Source organism: Fringilla coelebs, assembly GCF_963513975.1.
Source record: "Fringilla coelebs genome assembly, chromosome: 1".
Taxonomy (NCBI): Eukaryota; Metazoa; Chordata; class Aves; order Passeriformes; family Fringillidae; genus Fringilla; species Fringilla coelebs.
The window spans coordinates 14,723,382-14,749,527 of NC_140028.1; the positions used below are offsets into that span (position 1 = coordinate 14,723,382).

The 26,146-nt window shown below is 40.6% G+C and overlaps 1 protein-coding gene across 1 annotated transcript; it reads left to right on the forward strand.

Moving 5' to 3' along the window:
- The first annotated feature begins 3,028 nt into the window (after positions 1 to 3,028).
- On the forward strand, positions 3,029 to 19,191 carry TNFRSF11B (TNF receptor superfamily member 11b). Its single transcript, XM_084206758.1, has 5 exons — positions 3,029 to 3,210; positions 12,468 to 12,837; positions 16,317 to 16,511; positions 16,852 to 17,076; positions 18,139 to 19,191. Exons 1-5 carry the CDS (start codon positions 3,181 to 3,183, stop codon positions 18,525 to 18,527), a joined length of 1,209 nt encoding a protein of 402 aa, XP_084062884.1. The 5' UTR covers positions 3,029 to 3,180; the 3' UTR covers positions 18,528 to 19,191.
- Positions 19,192 to 26,146: the final 6,955 nt, after the last annotated feature.

A 26,146-nucleotide genomic window follows, 5' to 3' on the forward strand; every position in this document is an offset into this window, starting at 1 on the left:
CACATCACTGCAGACTGAAAGCAATGTAGTGTTGGTAACCTTTAGTCTGCCCAATGCAAGCTGTCCTTTTTCTCCAGTCTTATGTCCTGTTACAAGTTGCAGTGAACTATTTCTGTTAGCTACAGGGCTGCTCCTACATAATTTTAACTAATGACTATTAAAATAAATTAGTTGTATTCCCATAACAAGGAATGGAGTACTTAACACCTCTAATACTCAACACTTCAGATTTGTTAGTGAAAGAAGAAAACCTGATTTTTTAGTTTCTTTTCCTGTAATAGTTTGTAAACTATACTATGAATAATGAATACTTCAAGGCACTCAACTTTCAAAAAATAATTTCAGGCTGTGTTCCTTCTCTGTTATAGCATGTAGTCACAAACGTGGTTCTTTTAAACACTGCTGAGAACAACTTTGTTGTAGCATGGACAAGTGTTTATTACAGGGTTTACTGCCTTGTCCCATGATTCTGTGCTCTGCAAATGCTCTCTTAACTAATTCCCAAAGGCAAAGTGGCAACATTGTAAAACACTTGTGAAAACATTCAAACTGCAGTTTAAACCTTGTTAAAGCGAGTTCTTCTTTGGAAAGTGACACTGAAAATGGCAGTGTGGGATCCTGTATTTATTGTGTATGTGTGATTTCAGGATCTAAAATGCTAAGTACAAGCACACAGTTCTCTCCTAACATCCACATCCAGCTCTGCAGAGATTAGATGCCTGAAAAGTTAATGTTCATGTATGGTTAAGGTCATGGTCTCCTTTAGCAGCTGTCCCAACAGGCTATCATCATTGAAACACATACACCTTGTTGCCCTTCCGTCTAGCTGAATTGAGGAGGATCTGTTTTCTTCTCATTAACCTCTGTCAGTTTTTTCACTGCTTAAGGATGAAAAATGTCTTTTTAGAGAAGTCAGCACATCCATGTCTGAACAAAAATATACAAAATATACAAAAAATAGTTGTGTTGAAGAAGATCCCTCTTCTTAACAACAGCACCATTTTCAGCTGAAGAATTTCAATGGCTTTCTAATTTGTCTTCTGCTCTGGTTAATTGCATAAAATATTTCCATCTCTGGAAAATTCTGTTATGAACACTATTGTCCAAACACATTAACCTGTCTAAATAGGCTTATGAGCTATAGTTTTATTTCTTGACAGAGCCAGCTGTTGGGCATTTATGGCTAGTACCAGCAATGAGAAGACAGAGCCCCATCCAAAGCCCATTGAAATTCAGTTAACAGTATTAATTAAATACAGGGAGCTTGCTATGCAGTTGGTGCTTTTCTTTCTGCTGTATCTGACATGAAGGCAATCAGCCTCACCTCCTTCCCAGGATCCCCTGACTTGACACTGGACCTGCTTCCAATCAGAAGAGACACATTGCCATGTCTATCCTCTTGGCCTTTAAGAGGATAAAAGTAGTTTAGTTTAAACTTCTACTTATGAACTTAATAACTTCTGCTGATGGAATTGCTGTAGCATTATGACTGACACTTGAAGTTGGTCCCTGCTTGGAGAATACCATACTCACACAAAGTTATCCTAACATGCTCAAAGATGTCCATGTCCGGAACAATCCTTCCCACTGCCCCACAATGAAAATGTGGGAATGTACAGGTAAAATTCATCTATTGGCACTACTGTGCTTTTACCTGGGTGATACATTCAGAAATATATTTAAGAATAAATGCTAAAGTATTAAAAAGTTGTGAAAAGATTACAGGCATATTTGCATCATCCATTCCAGATATAATACTAAACAAGTGGTGACTACTACCCATCAAAGGCCAGCAATGCTCCCTCAGGTGGCAAGCTTTCTGTGCCAGTTTTCACACCACTTCTCACAGAGAATTTACCACTAATTCAGGTGTCCTGAATTTTTATCATCCTGACAAGTGTAACCAGAATCTGTTTCAATCTTAGGTTATGTTTGATGCATGTTCAAATGGCTATAGATTTGTAAAGAGGCACGTGTGAGGCTGTCCTCGAAGATGATGGTTTCCAGACAGGGTAGCTGAATTTTTATGAAACAATATGCAGGCTTTTTCCACCTAATCCTTGCCAATCCTGCTCAGCCTTGTGACTCAAAGGGGAGAAACTGCATAGCCCAGTGCCAACAGGGGCCCCAGTTTCAAATGCTCAAGAGCTGGCATATCCAGAGCTGAGGTTTTGGTCTGGCCTGTGAAAAGGGAGAAAAAACCATCTGTGAAATCTGGAGGCACATCAGGTTTGGCTTCTTTCCCAGGATCCCACAGGCTCCCATAATCCTTTATAGCTATCTGCAGGTTGGGAAAATAAATCCTCTTTCTGCACTTTCCTCTGCTCCACACCTGGCACACACAGGTTCCCCGGGGCTTCCATGGAGCCCTCGGAGCGATCCCGGGAAGCACGAACAGCAGGGTTTGGTCCTTATGGCTCCAGAAAAATGCCCTTCTCTAACTTAAATTGGGGAGAAGGAAGAACAGCGCCCTGAGTGGGACTTCTCCTGCGGGCAAGAGCATGCTGAAGACACGATTGTCGCTGGAAAATCACAGCAAGAGCCCCGTGTGGCCCGGGCCTGTCCCAGGCCAAGCCCCTCAGGCCGGTGCAGGCCGGCGGCGCCTCAGCGAGAGGCGGGCGCCGTCCCTCGCATTCCTGCCCCAGCAGGGAAGGGGAGCGAACGGGGACCCTCCTTCGCCTCAGCTTCCCCGCCCTGGCCTTCGCTTCCAGCCTGCCCCGCCGCTGGGAGCCCCCGGGGAGCCGAGCCAAGGCACCGGAGCCTCCCCTCCGGCCCCGCTGCAGAGCGGAGCGCGGGGCGGCACAGCCAGACAGCCAGACAGGGAGCAATTAAACCCTCCCCTGGCCAGCCCCCGACACTCCCTCCTGCATTTTCCAGTCTGTGGTTACGGCGCTCAAAGGGTTCCATTAAGTCACCAAGTTTTACAGGTTCCTTAAAAAAAAAAAAAAAGAAAAAAAAACCGAGGGGGGGTGGGGGGTGGGGGGAGGTGAGGGGGAGTGCGCGAGAGAAAAGTTTGGTCATGGCAGAGAATGTGTGATCAAAGCTGAGCCCAGGCTTCCTGTTACACCGGGACTATATATATATCGTGTCTTTAATGTTGGGAATGTAAGCAGCTGCTGGAGCCTGGCGCTGACTCTCTGCCTGATTCCCAGCGCGCTGAGGTTTCTTCCACCGACCACAATGAACAAGTTCCTGTGCTGCACGCTTGTGGTGAGTCCCTTCGCAGAGGTAGATAGGCTCTGGGATGCATTGCAGCTTCAGACAGCGGGCTGGAGAGACACAGCTTTTCTTCTGGGCTTTTGTTTTGGGTTTGGGGTTTTGGGCGGGTTGTTTGTTTGTTTGCCGGTTGCTTTATCTTCTCTCCGTTTTCTTGGTAAACGCTTTTTGTTTCATCTCTCCAAACTTTCCTGGTGAGTTTGGAATGTGATGGACATGTTCAGCTCCAGGGAGACAGCAGGGATTGTCATCCCATTCTCAAGGTAGTGGCACGATTTGCTTTTGTTTTGCTTTTTTTTTCTGACTTCCTCCCTCCTTTTGTAAGGCCTCATCATACTGGTTTGAAGCAAAACCCTGTATCAAGTAATGAATTTGGAAACTGTAGGCTGGAATATTTGTTTCTGATTTACAAAAGCTCCATCCTTGCCTGCCTCTAATCTCTGCTTCAGTGGCACTCTCAGGTACTGGGTTGGCTTTCTTACCCAGGAAAACTGCTGTGAACTCCACAAAAAAACCCCACAAGTGTGTGGTTCTTGTCTTGGCTTAGAAATTTCAGCTTCATATGCAAGAAGGTGATGAATTAGTAGCTGTGTCAGTAGCTATTACAGAAGAAGTTGGGTTATTAAATCTGGTATAAGCCCCTGCTTTAATAAGTTTTTGTTTACTTGGTGATTTAGTAGGATACTTTCAGATGCAAATTTAGAGACGTTAGCAGTGCAGTAAATCTTTCAAAATGTTATTTAATCCATTTAGTCATATGGAATTGTATATGAGTTCAGTTTAATTAAAACCTGCCTACAGATAGATCCTGGGTAACATCTATTTGGAGGCTCTTCATCTTTTGCATAAGGAAACTTTCAAAGAAAAACATTAAAAAATAATATTCAGATCAGGCTCTTGCAGAACAGTAACTTGCTTCTGGGTTGTTTTGGTGAGCACAACGGCATTAATGTTGTGGCAGAGCATTAGAACTGAGATCCATTTATTCTGAAAGCTTTTTATAAATGCAACGAGATTTCCAGGATTTGATGAGTAATGCGTGTTTATTACTCTCTGTACAACTTTCTGAAAGAGCTTTTTGAGAAAGAAACCCAAAGTAATTAATGGTGCACGGGAAGTAAAATTTGTCAGGCTTGTGGTCAGCAGATTGAAACGCAGGACAACTTTTTCATCCCATGTCTGATGTTGTGCCTGCTTTGTCAATATGAAATCACAGGAAGTTAATCTGGGAATTTCAGCAATATCTGGTTATCAACCTGGCTTCTTATCTGTGGCTGTCATAAAATAATCACATCAGGATTTTGATTTTGATTAAATGCAATGTGCTTGTTCATGTTCTCCCACAAAGTAATAGCATTTGGTGAAGTTCAGCATAATCCTCTGGCAGATGAGTTTTGGAGCTGAAATACATCAGTGGCAGTGCATAGCAAAGAGATCATAATTCAACTGCATTGTTATTGTTGTTATTATTATTATTATATTTATTTTAAGTTATTGTGAAATGTAAGAAAAATTAGTGAAGTTTAAGTACTGTCATATGTGCTAGAGCTCAGAAAAGTAGCTTTAGTATCTGTTTTTAGGAGGTACAACAACCCTTGTTGGAGGTACAACTATAGATCAAAGTTCTGTGTGTCTGGCTCACATACCTCCGAACCTAGTTTGGAGACATTGTATCTAAAAAGCCTTTTGGGCATGATGTACTTTCAGCCTTGGCCTCTTTGCTAAGGTTTCAGAAAGGTTATATCTGATGTGATGGTGCACTCATGTTTGTGTTGTTTGCTTGGAACACTAAAGCTGCTTACAAACATTATGAAATTGGACTGAATAGAAAGAAATTCCCCAGAGCTGAATCTCATTACTTGTCACGTAACTATCTTGACCCTTATACTTGAACTTTCTCTATTTTGGATCTCTGGGCACATGTGACATTCTTTTTCTGGCCTGCCTGTTGGGTTTGCTGTGTGTAGGCAGCAGTGGCTTTGCAGCCTGAGAGGGTAGGAGTTATCTTTCTGTCTGACTTTCTTTCTGTCTGCATGTCTGCATGTGTCTTGGTTAAAAATAAAACACCAAGGTTACCAGAAGAATTTTAAAAAGATATTGTCACAATTGAAGTAACACCCACTGTTGAAATCTCATGGAAAACTTAATTTTGTTCCTTCTGTAAAAACACCTGTTTGCACATGGTACTGGACATACATCCTCTAGCTAGAAGTCAGCTGTTAGTAATTCTGTCAGCGCAAAGGCAGACTGTAGTTACAGTGGGAACATCCCAGGTTTGGGTTAACTCTAAATCTTGCTGTCACTCTGGTGAATAACGTACCAAAATGTAAGACACATATTTTGGAGAGTTATCTGGTTAGTTTTCCCTGCTTTCTCTCTCTACAGGTTTCAAGGCAAATGTAACTCATATAAATGAAGACTTTGAATTTAGCAGTTCTGATAAAATGTAAAACTGCTCTTCATCTGAATTTCATTTTCATACCACTGAAAATGAAACAATGGTTTAGACCCCTAAATCATTTTGTGAATGGCAACTAATGGTGCCTCAAAAAATCTCTACAAGACATTTTGACATATTTGACATACAAGACATTTTTGACATATTGCTTTACTGGCAGAGAAATGAAGTCAGTGTTGCATAGCCTCAGTTTTGAATACAGGTCACTCAGGAGAGTCACCAGTTGAACTCCTTATGTAAAAGAGGAGCCTTCACTTCATAAAGTGTCTTCCAAACAAAAATAGGTCCTGTTATGTCCAAAGTGAGTTGATCACAATGAAGCAGTTGGTAGAATGGTAGAAGAGCTTTAGAAGCTGAACTCCAACCAGTGAAGATGACTCCATGTCAGATTTCATTGTGTACCTGGCACTTGGCTGTGGTCTGCAGAAAGGTCCTTTGTCTGGGCAGTGCTCTCGTGAGCCTGCAGCAACCCACAGGTCAGGTCAGCAGGGCTGCAGAGCTGCTGACCCAAAGAGGTTAAATCTGGTGATTGCATGGGCCTCCAGAACAGCAAGATGAGGTGGATGAGAGCTAGATGGGAATAATTTCTCCCAGGATGGCAAGTTTTTTACAGTGGTGATTTTCAATAGGTAGATGTGGATCTGATCCAGCATGGCATTGTCACATACTGGATCTGAGATACAAGCTATTGATGAGGAGGACCTTGCTAATATCATCCAGTGCTATATTTTGCCAGTGGGATTTCTCTGGGCCTGTGCATGATTTCAGTGAGGAATTTTGCCAGAGGGTTGAGGATATGTGAAAGCCTCCTGCCTTTGCTTTGTCCAAATATTTTGTATAGAAGGCAAAGTAGGAGAGTTGTGAGGTTTTACTTTGAACTCAATGCAAACACTGGGAGCAATCTGACAGATGTCTTGAATGATTATTTATCACACAAGAAAATATGCTTTAGAATACTTGTGGAATGCAAAACAGAAACAGATTTATCTTTCTCAGCAAATTAAACATTCTCCTTTGGTCTACAACCCAAAACCACAAAGCCGAGCTATATAATAATATTTTCATATGCTGAAAAGCCACTCTCTCTTCTGCCACAAAGCACTGATTTAAAGGGATAATGCTTGGAGGATTTTTACTTCATGTTGTCTTCTCATTCATTTTAATTCAACAAGAGAAATCAAGCGCCTCTTTGCCTTACATTTAAAGATGAAAGAAAAGGGCGTGTATTTTTTTTTGCCCAAGATCTGAAATGAAATTTTACAATCACATTATTTCTCTTTCAAAAGCGTCTTCTAAGGAATCAAACAAATGGACTGCACAGGCCTTTTATGTGTATGCTGACATAAGGATGGTATGGAGAAATATAGCTTCAGGCCTAATGTGCTGAGTGACACAGTGAAAGAGCTGCTGTCTCACCTTGGGTAATTCATCTTGAATAAGTTCTCAGCATTTGCTTGCATCACACTGAGTTACACTAGACTTATATTTCAGTATTTACAGTTCATCCCAATTCCTCACACTGAGACAGCCATCCTGAGAGGTGCCCAGAATTTCCCCCAGGGACATGGAGGAAGATTGAGTTCTTCAGTCTTTTTAGCAGTGAGCCTATGACACTAGAACTCCATTTCACCCAATAGGTTGTTAGATGTAGTTAATTATATTAGGTTTTGTTCTAGTTGGTTTTTTTTTTGTTGTTGTTGTAACAATTTTGTTATTGATAGCATTTCATACTCATAGAACAAAAAAACCCCTAGCTTTTAGGGTTTTTTTAAAAATTGAGCCTTGCATTTTACTAACTCTAGGAAAACTGTTTACAAATGAATCACACAACAATTCATTTGTCAGGATGAAAAAGATACTGAGCATTACTTTCTACCCTTAGTGCTGGCATATAAAGAATTGGCTGAGGGTTTAAAACTGAAAGAAACTGCCTGGATCTCTTCAGTCCATTTTCCATCTCTTCCAGGAAACGAAATGTCGTATTTGCTTTCGGAAAGGCATTGAGAGCTGTATTTAGGACACATGGGTTTCTTACACCTGCTTCTCAGTGAAAGGCTGTTCCCAATCTTCCTCTGACAAGAGAATCCCCTTTTCACTTGCCAGTATTATCCTTTAATGGAGAAAGTTCTTCTCTCTGAGTTCACTGTCTATCTGTACTGAATCCATACCTTCTCTTGTGACTTGGCAAACTATTGAAAAAGTCCAGATTGTCTCCAAGAAGGACCTCTCCATTTCCTTATAAACTTTCTCTGTGCCGCTTCCTAGTGAATTATCCTTCCCTAAACAAGGATGAGCAGAACTTTACACAATCTTCTGAATGACAAATCCATTAATTTGGTTGTGTGCAGCACTGATGGATGCCAGCTTTTGTTTCAGAAGGGTTATAGGGTGAACATACTCATTGTCCCTATTTCTGATTCCAGTAGACTGAAGCTGGACTTGTAATTTCTTCCTTCTCTCAAATTAGCACATGACACCTTTTCCAGCAAAACAGGCCAAGCATGTTTATGGAATAAATCTTGCTTCCTATGAAGCTTTTGGGGAGACCACTGTTCAGAACTAGTAAGTTCAGATCATGGCACTTTTGTGTGCTCAAATAGTGCTTAGTGAATAGAAGACATTCAGGTGCTTAGTCTATAGATTACCTTTCAATATGGGCATTCAGATCAATCAGAGGTTTTGTGTAGCTAAGAAACTGCTATCCAGTTGGTCATAGCATTGTTTAGGAGAGGAAACGTCAGGAAGGACATGAAAAGCATTTAAATGCCATTTTAATTTGTCTTAGGAACAGGCTTTTGAAGGGCCTATCCCAATCATCTTTATTTACTGTATTTTAATTTCCATATCAGAGAGGCCCTGGAGTGCACAAAGTGGATTTACCAAAGTAAACTGAACTGATGAAGGGAAATCTAGAGATGGACCCCAGAGACACACCAGATGCACTGTAACCACTAATGCATGCTTGTCCATGAGAACAGATTGAAGTTAGTCCAAAATATCCCCTCAGAATAATACATAATGCAGATGTCAGGTGCTCAGCACCATCTGTTTTGCTCTGCAAATCTGCTGTAACAGGTGATGGAAATTCCTAATGTAAGCACAAACTCAGTGTGTGTTAGGCCAGAGAAAGGACAATTTAGTGATGTTCCCCTCCAGCTCATTCTGTGAACTGGGGGACAAAAGAGTCTTTTCATTCTGTTTGCAGTTGCAGCAGTAAAAATTGTGAAAATTATATTTCATTATCTTCCACCATTACTACTGAATTGTTGCAAAACATCTGAAAAATAGATTGACTTTACTTTGGCACTTGATGTAGGTTTAAAGATAACTTCTGATTTTCAGGTTGCATATCAATATTCAGAATATTCAGTTGTGCTATGTGTGTTTGGACTGCATAGAAAGCAAAATTGCAGGTCTTTTTTCTTAAGTATTATCAAGTAACCTACAGTAGTGTTATGAAGTGTGGTATTGGGGATTGAGGTCTAGAAATGTACTTAGCAACATTCTGATGGCTATATTTGGTCTAAAAAAAAAAAATCCAGATAAAATGCCCTAAGAAGACCCATATGCTGTCTATGCTGTGGTTGATATCTGATGCTTAGAAGAGATGGAAGAAAAGGACAGAACAATATCACTATTTTTGTGAATTCAATTTTTGATTTGGGATCTCTTGATCAAAAGGTGACGTTTATGTTTATTATTTTCATCCATTACTATGTCAGGCAACATCCTGAACTCAACTCTTTGCAATCTCCTATGGCAGTGAGTTGCACTGCTCCCTGTGCCAATAGGTTCATAGTAGTCAAACAGTAGTAATGGTGATCTAGCTCTGTGTTGAAAATTATGTATAAAATGCTCTGGTAAAATTCTGAGATATTCATTGCATATCTTTAGTTTGAAGGATCTTTTTGTCATAATAGTTTACTAAATAAAGAAGTTGGCTCCTGCATACATATGGCTCAACCACTGATCAATGGATTACTGCAGCTATGTTATGTGTGTTCCTGGGAAAAAAAGGGAAGACAAGTGTGATGTGCTTTTCTTTCAAAAGCAAAAAGAAAAAAATCAAATGGGAAGACTGATTGTTCTTTTAGTGATGCTGATTTTTTAATCCTATTATTATGGGGTTTGGTTATGCTCATTTAGATTAATAATATTCTAGTTGCCATTATTAGTTTACAGTTATTGGTTCTTCCAAGGACAAAACTCAGTATGTCTCACACACATATGGTTCAAGTATTGTTTTACTCAATTTTTAAAGTCAATTCCTCTCAAATTGCGTTGAAATGTTTTCAATTTTTATTGGCTTGTTTCCCAGAGCCATAGGTTCTTCAGGGAGCAGGTGCCTCCATTTTTCCCTACAAACCCTATGCTTTCATACACTGGTTATTGAATTCTAATTAATTTTAATGCTGAATCATCCCCTGCAGCAAAACTCTTTATTTGCCTCATACTTTTCCAGTGTAAATAGTTGAGTAAGGAAAATAGATAAAATCTTGTTATTCTTGCTCCTACGTGTTGCAGAGTAGAGGTAACAGTTATGAAATGATTCACCTACCTGTTCATTAGGTGAAAATGTGTCACCAGGGGCAGAGGCACAAGCCAGAGGAGGAGCAGATTCTACTGCAGTGACAGCTCTGAATTTGTGGGGAGCTGTGCACTGCAGAGCCGGAATACTGATGTTTCTGCACAAGGACTGCTGCCCATATGACTGATTGCTGTCCCTAATAATTTTCAAAGCGTCAGGTGTCAGAGTTTCACCTCTGTTGGGAATTGTCTTGGGTTTCCACAGATATCTGTGTGAAGTGTGGGTTGATGCTTATCTTTGTAGTGCCTGTGCCACATGTTGTGGTCAGATATGTTCTGTGAAGGGAATGTTTGTGTCCCTGCAAGTCTTGGACTCTGGGATGCTGTATTATCTATTACTGAACTAAAACCATAGAAGAAAACTTCACTGTTCACATCAACAATTAATGAGATAACCAGGACTTCCTTATTACTAGAGTCATAGCTGTAGATTTACCAAGGGTGGAGGCATTTTTCCTCAGTGTAAAGCCACTCACTATTAAAAAATGTGCTGCACCCTCTTTGTTAAATAGATCACATAAAACAGATCCAGTCATTTAAGAAAAATGGAGTTGTTCATCAAACTTCAAAGACTAATAAGGAATTTCTCACAGTGAAAGGTATTGTGCATTGAGGCCACAAGAAAAGTGAGATCTCCACCTGTAGAAATCAGATAAGTTATCAGTCAAGGGTGTTATTAGCCAAGGGTAGCTACAAGAGGCTGTAGGGAATATCCATACTATCTACATTTCATTCCTCAGCCCAAGTATAGCTGTATGAAAAGTGGATTCATGGACATGCAACAGGAGAATGCATTTAAGAGCATTTGCTTAAGCAATGAGTTCCTAAGTTGAGCATCTCATATCACTTGTTGATTACTGTGAATTGTGTTAATGCAGACAAAGTTTTAAATTGTCATTTCCAAACTTAGTAAGACTATGGCCTTAGAAGTGCCATGATGTGACAAAAGTGAGGCCCTTAAATAAAGCATCTCAAGAAAATACAGACTTAAAAAAAAAAGGAAAAGTTAATTCCATTTATATTTTGGGGACATTTGGAGAAAAGGAAATACATTTTTGAAATTGAATTGGCAACTCTGTGTTAGCTGACAAGGATTAAATTAGCAATAAAGACAAATCAGATCTATAATTTTATTGGATACACTGAAAAATATCTTAAGTCAGATCCAGTTTACTTCATCTTTATAAAATAATGTACATATTTTGGAAGAGCAGTGGCACATGCAGCCATGGATGCAGTGCTGGGACAGAGCTGGGTTATCAGTGAGGAGAGTGAGCTGTTGGCAGACCCTGTGGGGATCAGGGTGGTTCTCAAGAGTTATTTTTGTGGTAGACTGATGGAATCACAGAACTAAATTTTCAATTACAAGACCAAAACAAAGTGATATGGAGGTTGTCTCTGCAGCAAGGCAGGCTGTCTCAGCTCACCAGGTCCCCAGTCACACCAGTAAAGCAGAGTGTTGAAAGTAGCAGCACTCCAGCTGTCATGGCATGTGCTGGTACTGAACCAGCTTTTCACAACAGCTGTGAGCCTGTGGTTGTAGGTAGAAAATGAAAGCATTGGCTTGGTCTCTTCCAGCTCATGCAATTGAGTCCTTTGTCTCAAGCTGCGTCTTCTCCTTTGATGTAGTTGCCCCATTACGTCCCAAATGCTTCTGCATATCAGTGCAAAATTGAATGGAAGGCATGAAAAAGTAACCTCTATTGTTCTAGCCATTAATTTCTGTAAAAAATAAATAGTGTAAGGAATCACCTTTAAGGGTATCTGTGGTGCTGGTACACTACACTGGTCATATTTATATGCTCAGGCACATTTTCTTCTGAAGTAGTCAATACTTAAGAATACAAAGGTGCATAATCCCCACCTTTGCTGTGCATTGGACAAATTCTCTGGTGCCAGGCAGTAAAAGGTCATTGCCCAGTGATATTAAAAGAGTGTAAATCAGAGAAGAATAGTATCTGCATCTATGGAAGGAATCACTTAGGTCGGGAAGATTTGCTAGATAAGATCCTAAAACTTTCCCATTCTAAGATAGCCATGGGAGAGTGCGGAAGCTTGCCGGTATCTCGGAAATTTCTGGTGCAAATATTTGTTTGGAAATGAGAGACATGAGTAGACTCATAAACTCATTGAAGCGCGGGTTTCCTTGTGATCACGGTGCTCCCCGGAACTAAAAGGAAGTGATGTTTTATTTTCCTCTTGCTAGCTCTTGGACATTTCTGTCAAGTGGACCTTCCAGGATGACTCTCCCCCCAAGTATCTCCATTACGACCCAGGGACATCTCGCCAGCTGCTGTGTGACCAGTGTCCTCCCGGGAGCTACGTGAAGCGGCACTGCAGCGCCAGCAGCCCGACGCAGTGCGCTCCGTGCCCGGCTCAGTACTACGCCGACGAGTGGAACAGCAACGAGGAGTGCCAGTACTGCAGCACCGTCTGTAAGGAGCTGCAGTTCGTCAGGCAGGAGTGCTCCAGCACGCAGAACCGCGTCTGCGAGTGCGTCCCGGGCAGGTACCTGGAGCTCGAGTTCTGCTTGAGGCACACGGAGTGTCCGCCCGGCTCCGGGGTTGCCCAGGCAGGTGGGTCCCGCTCCTCCATAGGCACAGACGTGATCAGAGCTCTGCAGCACGTCCACGACTCGTGGTAGTTACAAGATTAGGACAGAGGCTTGTCCAGATGAAATTGCAGGACAGTAAATTGTAAAGCCAATTGAACTCGTTCTAATCTGCATCATTTGGACTGTAGCCAAAGGAAGGTTTCTCAGTGGAATACCCTGCTCCTGCTGTAATATATAACTTAATGGCAGGAGCAAATGTAGCAAATTGCACTCTAATGAGAAACATGATGGATTGCCTCTTTTAAAGGAACATTATCTGGAATGTAGTATTTGTGTGTGTGATAAATAATAATGGTTTTCATTTTGAAATCTGCTGTTTCAAGCAACTGTATATCTTGACAAACACCAGGAGCACTTGTTTGACACCAAGTATATAATTATAACAACATTAATATAGCTCTAGTGTCACTGCAATATGTGGTAATAATTAATTATCAGCATCCTAAGTGGAATTTTCTTTTCTTAGGGAAACTGTTACTATTATACAGCAAACAACAATTTCTTTGTCGAGCAAGCTGGCATAGTGCTGAAAGTCTGGTGGGAATATAGAGCAAAGCAGCACTTTTCAGTGGAGTGTATTCTTCATTTAAGACAACATAAATTGTTAAACCAATAATTTGTTCTTCCCTCAAAACCAAATACATCATTTATTGTTTGGCAAATGCTGTGGCCCAGTTTAGCTGCAGTATTAACACAACCTGAAAGAATTGTAAACTGTCATTGTACCAGAGCTTGATAACTGCCTGGAGAAGAGCACTGAGGAAGGAAATGCAGAAAATCAAAGTGTCTCAGACACCTGCAGACAAAATGATTTCCCTAGGAATGATGTACCTGCAGTGAGAAACACTAGGGCTGGCCGGTGCATTTTAGTGCTGAGCTGAATGACAGGCTGGGAGTCCTTTCCTGGGTTATGAACCCCTCACTGGAGAGCAACTTTGGCAGAAGGAGAAATGTCGCTGCTGTAGCTGCTCACTAGTCCTTGAGTAATTGGTTGATGAGGCTTTACCCTGATGCCCTTCCACTGTTTAGCATTTCCACCTGGCAGTTACCACATCTCCATATTGTAAACCTTCATTAACCAAAACTATTTTACCCAGGGGCTTGGGTTAATGAGGTTCCAGGGTATCTCAGCAGCAAGTCAAAAGGGACAGGAAACAAAATCCTCAGAAAGACTTTGGGAGGTGAAAGTATAAATTGTCTGAGCAACCATCCTGCTGCACCACTCTGAGCATGGTGAAATATGACAGACAAATTTTAATCCCTCAGATCAAAATGAAGAAAACTTTTAAAGATAAAATGTTAAATTTTTTAACATCTTGAAAAATGAGTTTCCAAAAGACCATCAGATTGAACCAGCTAAACCCAAGCAGACCTCAAAAAAGGAATGAAAACAATGTAAAAATAATTGCATCCCCCTGTGTCAATACCAATTTTTAAGGTGAAGCAACAGCTAAGAGTTTAATAAGCATGTACTGCTTATTTGTAAGTAATAAGTAAGTAACTGTGTTACTGCTTTTTGCCATATGATAGCCTTGAACTTTGTAATGATTCACATTCAGGTGAAATAAAACCTAAGAGCAGAAAAATATGATTCCACTCTTACATAGGGAGACACTGTGGTCCAGTGCCTCATTTAAGGCTTAGAGCATTAGAAATCTGTTTCCCTGGTGCCCATTGCTCGTGATTACACTGGGATATCACCTTCCTTTGTAGTCCCTTTTTGTGAGTGAAGATTAAGGCTTTGTTCCTTTCTGCCGCGGTCGGCCCCGTATGAGGCAGGACTTACAGCAGCATTGTACTGGGAGAGCAGCGCTTCTGCGAGGCAGCTCCCGGGTGGCGGCTGCCGTTTCCCTGGGAAGAATGGGGGATTCCAGGAGGGTTGGAGGGAGTGGCAGAAGGGCAGACAGCGGCAATTCGTGCCCTTAACAAGAGCGGCGAAATAAACAGTGAAGAAGCTGGCAGAGCAGGAGGGTGGCTCCATGGTCAGTCCTGAGGACACGGATTACGCGGTATATTCCCCCCTTGTGCTGCAAGGATTATGCAGCAAGCTCTGAGCAGAACGATCCACCATTTGCAGGAACACTCATTTCTTCCACTTCCTTGCTGCCTGAACACAACAGCAGCCTGTCTGCGGCAGGGACAGTGCTGACATGTCTCAGGCCCGCTCATCGGTGCCCGGCGGTGCAGGTGCTGCCGCAGCCGCGTCCAGCCCGGAGCTGCGGGCAGCGCGCACTGCGCCGGGCCAATGCTGGGGCTGCAGAAAGCACAGGCTTTGGGAGGGGGCTGGCACATACAGGGGCTCTGCCAACTACAAACTCCTTCGTTTTCACTCGTTGTCTGATGAAGTGCTAGGTCAGGTTGTATGCAAGCACTCTTCTTGATTTCACAGCTGATTGAAAGCTTGAGATGCGTACACTTTTTCTCGAAAAATTTCCCAAAATAAAGAAACGATTACTAAAAAGCTAACATGAAAATAAACACCCGCATGTAAATACTTAAAAAATACACTAGATGGAGGTATTTTCTTATTCAAATATAGTTTCCAATTTTTTAAAATAAATTTTAAGCATGTGCTTAAGTTCATGTTCAATAATGCAGCATTAGATATCAGACTCCAGGCACTTGTTAAATGTTGGATGAATAAGGATGAATTAGGAGTGAGTATACAACAGTTATTGGTGCTGTTACTTTCCTGCCACTGGTGGTTAGACTGCACAGTTTCAGATTTGATGCATTAATTTTCTTACTCATTGTAAATGTGCTAGAACCATATGTTGTCATTCTGTTGTTGTATCATATATTTAGTTCTGGAGTAAAACTCTGCATTATAAATCACCAAGCAGAACATGTATGTCTATTAAATATTTTTTAATATTGGACACTACTTTCCTTGCTTTTAAGCATTTTGCTTTATTCAAGCCCCAAAAAGAATTACAAAATTGTTGTCTTTAGCTGATATTGAGTTGGATTGTATTTTTAACTAGAACTGAAGTAACCCATTCAAGTAAGGTTCTGGGCAGTTATTGCAGAGTGAAATTCAGAACACATTTTTTTTCCACTTATTTACTTTACAGAATATTTGTATAGTTGAAGGATGAAGATCAGACATAGTGTAATGTCTGAATAGACTTTAGTAATCAAGGTTTTAAAGATATTACTTTACTAAATTACTGATTTAAGCAGTAATCACTGATTTTAAACTTGGTAACAAGCACATTTAAGAGTACTATTTACTGTATTACATCAGCAGGAACATCCTTCTCCTATGGCATCTTCTGTCTCTTTTTCTTCCAAAGTGATTCCTTAATAGATCACAAACATGAAAAGCAGAAGCATGACAGTTTAGAGAGGAATGTTTTTCTGCTTTCTGTTTTCTTTTAATTTTTTTCCCCCACAGTTGAGTTATATGTAATTGGACGCATTGTTTTCCTGTTTCCACAGGTACCCCTGAAAGTGACACTGTATGTGAGAGATGCCCAGAGGGATTTTTCTCAAATGAAACCTCCTCCAAAGCAGCCTGTCTTAAGCACACAAACTGTAGTGCCCTGGGTTTCAAAATAGCTTTGAAAGGAAATGCGGTTCGTGACAACATCTGTCAGGAAAATACAGATACGACACCTCAAAAATGTGGAATAGGTGTGTATCATATTAAGGAAGAGTGCTCTGAAAACATACCTTTAGTTATATTAAAATTAATTTACCAAAATCTGGGATAAAAATACCTAGCTTGTTAGCTCTTTGCCTGTTAGGGTGATGGCCATAGTAGAATTTTAATTATTGTAGCTCAGACTACAAAGAACTCAAGCAGAAAGAGAAACAGCACTACAAAGACAACTTCTTAGTCCATTTTTAAAATACTTTTTCTTATCATTCTTGCTGCTTGGTTGTTGTTGTTTTGGGGGTTTTTTGGGGTTTTTTTCTGAGACAGTTAAGGTAAGAGATCAGAACAACTGACATCTTCTCTTTCTCATTTCAGATGTAACCCTGTGTGAGGAGGCTATGTTCAGGTTTGCTGTTCCTACTCATATCACACCTAACTGGCTGAACATACTAGCAGACAGCTTGCCTGGAACAAAGGTTAGCACTGAAAATATTGAAAGGATTAAACAAAGGCACAGCCCTCAAGAGCAGACCTTCCATCTTTTGAAACTATGGAAGCAGCAAAACAAAGAACAGGATATGGTCAAGAAGATTATCCAAGGTATCTTATTGTGATAGCATATGCATTATAAAAAACCTTCTGAATGGCATTTAAAAAATTGCTTGGATCAAATACCCCCTGGGGATGTGTTGTGCTTGGAGAAGGGCCTGCAGGCCTTCACTGAGATACATCAATGAAGTAAGCATAAAGAAGTTGAAGGGAAGCAGGAACAGAATTCCACTTCTCCAGATCAGTCAAGAACTGAATTCTTCCCAGACTTGTTGCCCACTTTGGAGCATGTGTTGTACCATGACCAAGGTCCCCTTGTGAGACTGTACAACATACAAAGAATTTTGATCAAGTGAGGAAAGTGTTTCCCACTGTAATATCTGAGGAACCGAGGTTAGAGGGAGCTGGTTCCCTGCAGCTGAGAATGCAATTTGTCTTCTATAAAGCAGAGGTTGAGATTTTGGACTGGGACATTTGTCCACAGGGTGGGGGCACATGGGAGTGAGAAATACATAGACAAGTTTTCCCTTCTTTTTCCCTTCTGGTACCTCTTTGTAATGCTGATTCATTTGTTCATTTGATTTGGCTTTGTTTGGGCTGAATCTACCAAGACGTTTCAAAGATGAAATAGTGCTGCAGTATTAATAACAAGGTTTTTTACAGCAGTAAGGCCAACTCTTTTCATGTAAACCACCATCAACAACCACCACATTCAGATGACAATGACATTTTATCCACTCAGAATAGATTTGAAAAATGCCGCAGAAATGCTTTTTTTACCCCTCTGCTATTTAGTATGTATGCTTATGTCAGTCTATGAAGTGTCTAGAGTACTTCAAAATTCAAAATTACTATTTTAACAAAGCTTGCCTAAGCATTTCTGAAGAGAATGAGCTAAACTTTCATTCACTGGAAGCAAATACTAGGAGTCCTATCACGTACACACAACATTTTACAGGATAGATGGGCCCAAGAAAGCAAAGATGCGAGAATTATTTGAAGAAAAGAAATTTGGAAGGCAAATTCATCTTGGAAGTTTGGAAGGTGTTTTGCAGGCCACAGTAAAGTTGTAATGTGCTGTACTTACCTCTCTTCTCTTTTTGCTTTCTATAGATATCGATCTTTGCGAAAATGGCGTCTTAAAGCATGTTGGCCACCTGAACCTCACCTTTGAACATCTCAACACACTGATGGCAAGCTTGCCAGGCAAGAAAGTGGGAAAAGAAGATGTTGAGCGCACAATGAAACTATGTCAACCTGCAGAGCAAGTCCTGAAGCTTCTCAATCTGTGGAGAATAAAGAATGGTGACCAAGACACCATTAAAGGTTTAATGTATGGACTGAAGCACTTGAAAATGTACCACTTTCCAAAACGAACCATCCAAAGCCTGAAGAAGGTGATAAAGTTTCTTCACAGATTTACAATGTATAGATTATACCAGAAACTCTTTTTAGAAATGGTAGGGAACCAACTTAAATCTGTGAAAGTAAGATGTGTCTAACTCAAGATATGTTTCTTTCTCCACTGACTATTCTTTCACTAATTACTGCCAGCAGTAATTAAACTGGAACGTTATTTCACTACATTTTGATTTACTATTTATAGACATGCCTGACTGGAATAGTTCTGTCTCCTGCAGTGGTTTTGAAGGGGTTTTTTTTGCTTTTTTTTTTTTTTTTTTCTTTAATAAAAATCACTTTTGTAAAAGCTATTAACCCGATGGTAACACTAAGGGTCTGATTCTGCATATTTGCACATTCAGAGTTGAAAAGTCCCACTATAGTCACTAGATGAGAAAGGAATTCCAGACCAAGCTCTACTCCAGTATTTGCTATTTATATTCTTCAAGGAATAAACATTTTTGTTGTACATATTTATTAAGTTAAATGGATATGAGACTGAATTTTAGGAAGAGAATTGGAAAGCACACTGTATATTTTCTAGTTAAACAAATATGATTCCATATATTTTTCTGGCAAAATTTTGTAGCATGCCATAAGAGTTATTAATTTCCTTACATTTTGTATTGAAAAAAATGTATTATTGCTTAGTATTATTTGTATAAGTTGTGGTATCTTTTGGTAAGGATGTTTTAATTTATCCAATGATTTTAACTCAAATACGGTGAAAATATAGCTCAAGAGACCTGAATATTTAAATATTCTGTGAGGAAGTGAATGTACAATATTTAAGAAGCTGGATTTTTATATAGAATTTCATAATCTTATTTTATAAAGCAATTAAATTTTTCAGTTTAGTTTTTGACTGGTGTTTTACTCTTGATTTTAAACTAGGAACTAATTACAAGACAGAGTATGTGGATTTTGCACTTTATCTTGGGCTTGGGTCTCTGCTACTCCCTGTCTGGTCTAGTAGTTAATGTGTGAACCAAGTAAATATTGATCAGCACTGGATTTTTATGGTCACTGCAAAGGTGTAGAAGAAGCTACAAAAGTCTTAATGGTTCCAGTCTAAAAGGCCCAGGTGGTTGTGATACAATCAATTACAGCTCCATAGACACATTTGGCCCAGCACCACTCTTGGCCCAGTGACATTCTTGGAGAGCTCACAACCTCTGCCCTAACCACAGCTTGTAATTTCATGGAGGAAAGATGATGCATGGGCCTGACAGGCTTGGAAACCCTCACATATTGCCACTGTGTTGAAAGGAAGGGAGCACAGAGAGGTCACATAACAAATAGTCATTTACCATTTCCCTCAGCTACAGGACGAGGCACCTACAAAGCCCTGAGCCCCATAAAAACAGAACAGAGAGTGGATGAGTGTCTTTATCAAAAGCTCACAATTTTAAGGACCAGTGGTCATTCACAAGGCAAGCCAAAGGCTTTGGTGGCTTCAGAGAAAGACTGCACTCATGGGTTTTTTTCTTTAAGGACCAGTGGTCATTCACAAGGCAAGCCAAAGGCTTTGGTGGCTTCAGAGAAAGACTGCACTCATGGGTTTTTTTCTTTAAACCATGTGAACAGAGCTTGAATATTCAACACATTCTTTTCCATTGTGTAAGGAAAGGAAATCCATAAGCATTTAGCCTTGTATGACAAATATTCTTCTATTACAGATGAGAAGATCTTAAGCAAAGAATGAGAAAGAGATTTCTGGTTGATATGATAGGTGTTCATCAGAATTGCTCTCCATATAGCAAATACAAATGGGACATACTTATTTAAAATACTTGGGATTCATTTTTCACTGAATTCTCACATCACTTTTTTATCAAAAGGAAAAAACTCCCATTTAAATTTCACGTACTGTTAGCATCTCATTTATTGGTGTAACTGAGAAATGGTGCTGAACATGAAAAAATTCCTAGTTTTGTGTTGATTCATTTGGGATAATTTACACACTTGCACAACAGAAAGTGGTTTTATATGTAATTAAAAGATTATAGCAACAGACTCTCAAATTTGCAAAATAGATACCAGATGTTTCCACGACTCTGACAGGTGTGGAGGTTTGGGGTGTTCTTGGTGTTAAAGTGAGAATAATGATCTTACTGGCAACAAAATCAAGATCACACACACCTTATAAACAATATCATCTTAATCCTTTCTAAATATACAACAATTTTGAAATTGATAGTAGAGTTCCAGTATCAAGTAGCACTATAATTTTAAAATTTATCACAGAGATAAAGCCCTCTAGAGAAAAGCACAGTTGCTTCTTACTACATGGGTTTTATTTTATACACTTATACTTCCAATTTTCAAGTAGTTATATGTAACTCTCATTGTAAACAATGCAGTGTTTGTGGTCCCTCAGGAATGGCAAGAGTGAAGAAGGTGTTTGGAGCCAGAGCCTACAGCTTAAGCTGTAACTACCATGTGAACATGCTATGCTTCACTACAGTGGAGTATGGTCTGGACTGGATTTCCTGGGAAAATTTAGCATTGAACTATAACCTGTGCCTTCAAAATAGGATTTTCCCCCCTAAACATAAAATTAAACATGCTTAATTAATTATACCTCTTAAAGCTGATGCAGTTAATCAGTTGCCCATGCTCAGGTAGACACTTCTTAGCCAGTTTGTGCCTCATTTATGAATTCAGCTTCACTCAGCTGAAATGACTTGAACACATCCTGAGCAGGAGGCATTTTAACTGTATTCCCTTCCCCAAAGAGCCTCCAGCCCAAAATAGCCAAGACAAACAAAAGCAAGACCCAGGATAATGAGGGAGAGGGTGAGGCAAACAGAAAGTGGGAGGAAAGCTTGGAAAAAATGTGGGTTTGGGGGTGGTAGCTTGTTTTATAAGGAAGGCTGCAGGAGGAAGATGTGCAATGGGCAGCAGGTAGGAGAGGGGTCCCTGTGTCCCTGGCTTGAAGGAAATGCTGCTGTGGGGAGGAAAACGTGAGGTGTGAGGGCTGGGGACAAACAACCAGAGCTGGGCCTTGGGGGTAACTTGAAGAGGGATTTTGTGCTCAGGGCGTGCTGACCTGCCAGGGTTACAGCGCCTGCTCTCCTCCCAGCCTGGCTGCTGACCAGGCTCAGGAAGAAAATGTTTTGCCATCCTCTGGCCAGAGGTGAGGCCAGCCTTGCCTTGGGATGGAAAGGAGTAGAGGAACAAGGAAGCAAGAGAAGTGTGCTATCTCTGCTGCCCCAGACAGGAGCAGGGATTGTCCTGTCCTGTCCTGTCCGCTTCCCCTTCACTCAGAGAAAGGAAAAGCAATTTTGGGAATATTTGAGGGAGACAGTGAGATGGGCTTTAAGGCAGATTCTTTAGCTGTCATTTCCAGCTCTGCTCTCAAAGTGTGGAAACAACCCTGAGCTATCAAAAAATACCATAGGTTTAAAGCACAGCCTTATAATTCCAAAATCTTTTACAACCCTGCTTTTAAAATGTTTTTTATATGCACTTGTCCTCTATCAAGGCAGCCTCTTAAGTCCCAGAAAATGCTTTGGAGTATGGGGGAAATTAATGAATGAATTAATGAATAAATTCTGCAATAATATTTTTTTATTCTGTGCACATCACCAAGCACAGTAGACCCTGACCTGGTCCTGACCATGGCCCAGGAATGCTTTCAGAGTAAAAATCAATAATATAGTCTGCTATAGAATGAATGTTTTAAAAATAAAGCCAGGTATTATATAGCTTTTTAAAAGTGTAGAGAACTGAATAATGGCGTTTGAAAGCCATGGCTGGGATGGGAACACCACACACAGACTCACACAAACCTTACACCAGGAACGCCACTAATCCCTTCAGCACCCTGAGACACCCACCCTGCCTGTCCTGATATGGGTCAGCACTGCCACATCCAAGGCAGAGGGGTCTGGTTTGTTCGTGAGCCACCTTCAAAGTTCCCAAATTGTCAGCCTTAAAGTAATTCAAAACCATGGCTCAGAAATAAGGAAATATTTATAGAAAAAGGTACCAGTAATTTCTGCAGACTATCGGAAACTATTCAATTTTGAACAAATGTCAAACATGGGAAAGGCCCACCCTTCAAAATATTTCTTTGTTGAAATAACATGGAGAAACAAAAATTGGACAAAAAGAGCTGAAAAAAAAAAGTTTTTCATTTTTCTTCCTTTACCTTAGATGAAGAAGCAATATTGGCAAAAAGCTCAGTAGTGAGGACACAAAAAATATGTACAAAGCTAAGGCTGTGGTCACTGTGCAACTATTTCCAGAGGAGTTCAAGGACAAATGTATGGGAAAGGATTATAAGAATGGATGCAGAATTGCAACCAATTGAATAATTCTATTTTTATATTAGACTTTTGAACTGAACAAAACTTGAGACAAAATAAAGCAGATGAACACAATGTGAACGTAATTTATTCCACTCCTCATCCTCTTCATCCCTTGTATTTATGGCAAGTTTGCGTAGGATTCCTGTTTGTCTTTTTGCATTTAAAAAAAGTTCTTTCATACTACCAGGCTATTTTTTTAAAATCATACTGACCTTTAGTACCTAGGAGGTTATTTAAAAGGAACCACATGATGAAAGTCTGTGGCTTTGGCAATATTTCTTCTATGAAGAAGAGAGGGTGTGGTTCAATAATGGTGAAGACAGAACTTCCTGGAGAATATTTTTCTCCTTTATTTCTTTATCTAAGAAGGAAAGTCTTCATTCTCTTTTAAATAAATGAATAAATTTTCTGGCAAGTAGGATATATATTGTTCTGGATTCTCAGAACTTTGTCAGCAGACAAAACAAAATTTCTGTCTATTGACAGTATCGATGGTTTGGCATTTGGGGTGTGCTACAGCTCTGCCTATGGCACTTTAGATGAGTGAAATGACACATCCTAAAGGATTAATTAATTCCATTTAATGCAATGGAAATTCAGTGTCAGTAAGAGGTAGATCAGGTCTTTGCATTTTTTGAAGGGGAGAGACTGAGACATCAAAGGCCAAGGTGCTTATACACCAGCAGTTTTGCAGAGGCCTCTTTCTCCTGGCTGCAGTTAGGGAAGACTAACACAGGCTCTCATTTTTGGGAAGGGTGTCCACACTTGGGAGTTGTGTCAATGCTCAAAGTAGGGTGTGTTTTTTGGATTGCAGCAAAACAAACTGAGAGTGGCTGGCAGGCTGGTGGAGCCGTGGGGAAACTGGGCTATTCCAGTCTCTGGAGCTAGAGAGAAGTAGCTTGGTTTGACACCGCGTGGGTTGGGACCCAACACAGGGATACAAGGAGCGGGTAGGTACTGTAGCTGAGAAGTGTTTTTGAAAGTCTGAGAAGACTGACATGCTGAAACCTCAAGAAGACAGAGGAATGATGCAGAAAAATTTTACACTTTGTGCCTCAAAACCAGACGTTGTCTCTTGAAACAATCAGAAAAGCCAAGTACTGAGAAAATAAGAGATTTCTTTGGCAGTTATTGACAAAGACCCCATAGCAGTATTTGGGTGATGTTGTGTGGACAGAGGATACTCACTGGCAAGCAATGGCAGCATCAAAGCAGGTCAATACCCAGCTGTAGAACTGATGACCCACTGATGCTCCCAGGCTCTTTGTACCCTCCATGGACTTGACAATTTAAGCGCAGGACAAGGGAGTTCAGTCCCACCAAAGAAGCTGCTGCAAAGGTCTGTGTGCTGAAATTGGGTCCCTGCTTTCCCACCCCATCACTGTCTAGTGAAACAGCCCAGTCTTACAGCCCGGCTCTCCCCTGGGGTGCAATCCAGCTGAGTGATTCCTTTGGGTGCAGATAATTGCTTCACTTTCCTGCCACTCCACCTCTCCTTGTCCAACAGCACACACAGAAGGGAGGTGGCACCAGGAGTGAACTTCTTCCTCCCCAGCCTCAGGGGATCCTACCCACCACTGCTGGGAAGGGGCCCTGACAGCCTGAAGACAGGGCAGGGCACACCAGCCTCCAGCCTCCATCCTGGAATGGGGCCACACAAGTGGCTGAGTGCGTATTAAACAGTCATAGAAAAATGGGCAGGCAGGAACTGCATTTGCATTAAACAGACATAGAAAAAAATGTGTCTGCTCAGACAAAAAGTGATGTCCAGGAGCCACAACCAGGGAAGTATTAAAACCCCTTTGTACAGTTCTATGAATTCAAACTCTGAGTTAACTATTGTTAATTTAGTGTTCTCTTCAGTTAAACTAATTGCAGAGTATTTCTACATGCACAAAGAAATGACTTTCAAAAGGAACAATATTGGGTGAAACACCCAATACTGCTGCTCATGTCTCATCTTTCTTGCTCCCTTAAAACCATTCTAATCACACAATAGCCCTATTACAGCATTTTCTGCTTTCGTGCTGCTCAGTTTGTTGATGCAATTCTTTCCCCTGCTTTGGCAGAGAGAAAGGCTCTATTCTTACATTGCATTTTACCCCTCTCCCATTCATACATGGTGTAATCCTCACGTCACCATGCAGAAAATCTGCAAGGTACATACTGAGGCTGCAAGGAGCACCAATTAACCACAGAGCCACTGCACTCTAAATAACCAACCCTGCAAAAAATATTTTGTTACTGCAAAGGCTCCATCAGCCCTGATCAGGATGGCAGAGCACTTTGTTATTGTTCTGTGCAATGCTGTATTTACAAGCTGCTTTGGAAGTGCAGAAATTGCACCTATTCCCACAGAAATGTCCCTGCTCCCTCTCACTGATGATAAGAGGGTGGTTATTGCAACATCCCACAGTGTAATCCTGAAGGGTATAGGACAAACTCAAACACCCACAGAATACAAAGAAAAAGGACTCTGACAAACAAAAAACCTCGATTATACATAGGGTAATGACTAGGAAAACCCTTATGCTAGGAAAATACAGCCCTGTGAAGAATCATCATTGCTCCCACAGAGCAGGTATTGTAAGACACATGCTCCAGTTTTGCTGAAGCAACAATGAGTCTGACACACACAAAGAAAGCATCAGTCCTGTTGCCTGGTTAGCCTTGCTTAAGGTTAAAATACCTACAAGCCCATTCAGTACAGTATGATTTTAATCAGCAGTTTCCTGGGTTTGCTCTCATGCCCCAGAGATACTATTCCCCTAGAAAGTTTAACTGTAGAAATAAATGTATATTTCCAGAGCTAGCTATTTATACATGAAATGAAAATAATTACAATAATAACAATAAAGCAACTACAGTTCTTTGATAGCCATTTCTCTTCTTTTTCTGCAGGAGAATGCTGAGTTTGAAATTCAGCCCTGGATATATTTTTCCCTCTCTCTAGACTAAGTTAATGTTCAATCCTGAGATGCCTGAAGGGAGCTGCTTGCCAGCACTGGAGGAGGGCTTGGAGTAATTTCCCCACCTCCTGGGCAATTTACTACCTTCTTGGTAAAGTATCCTTTGGGAAGATAATGGGTCCTTGGCCGTCATCTACATAATGCTCAACGGTTGTTTTTGATGTTCCAAATGTAAGGTGTTTTCCAAAAAAATTCCCATTGAGACATAACAAGCTGGCAGTGTTTTCCTGAAAAATCCCAAGTACTGAATCTTGTGGGAAAGGATGCTGACTCACTAATTCAATACTGAGCTCTGATATGAAGAGTTAGGACAGTGGCATTATTCAGGCAAGAAGAAAGCAATAGAAATGAGAAAGCAAGAATGAGGAAAAGACAGTTTTACGTTTCTTATGAATGAAGCCATATTGTAAGAAGAGTGAGGTTAGACTCATTTGT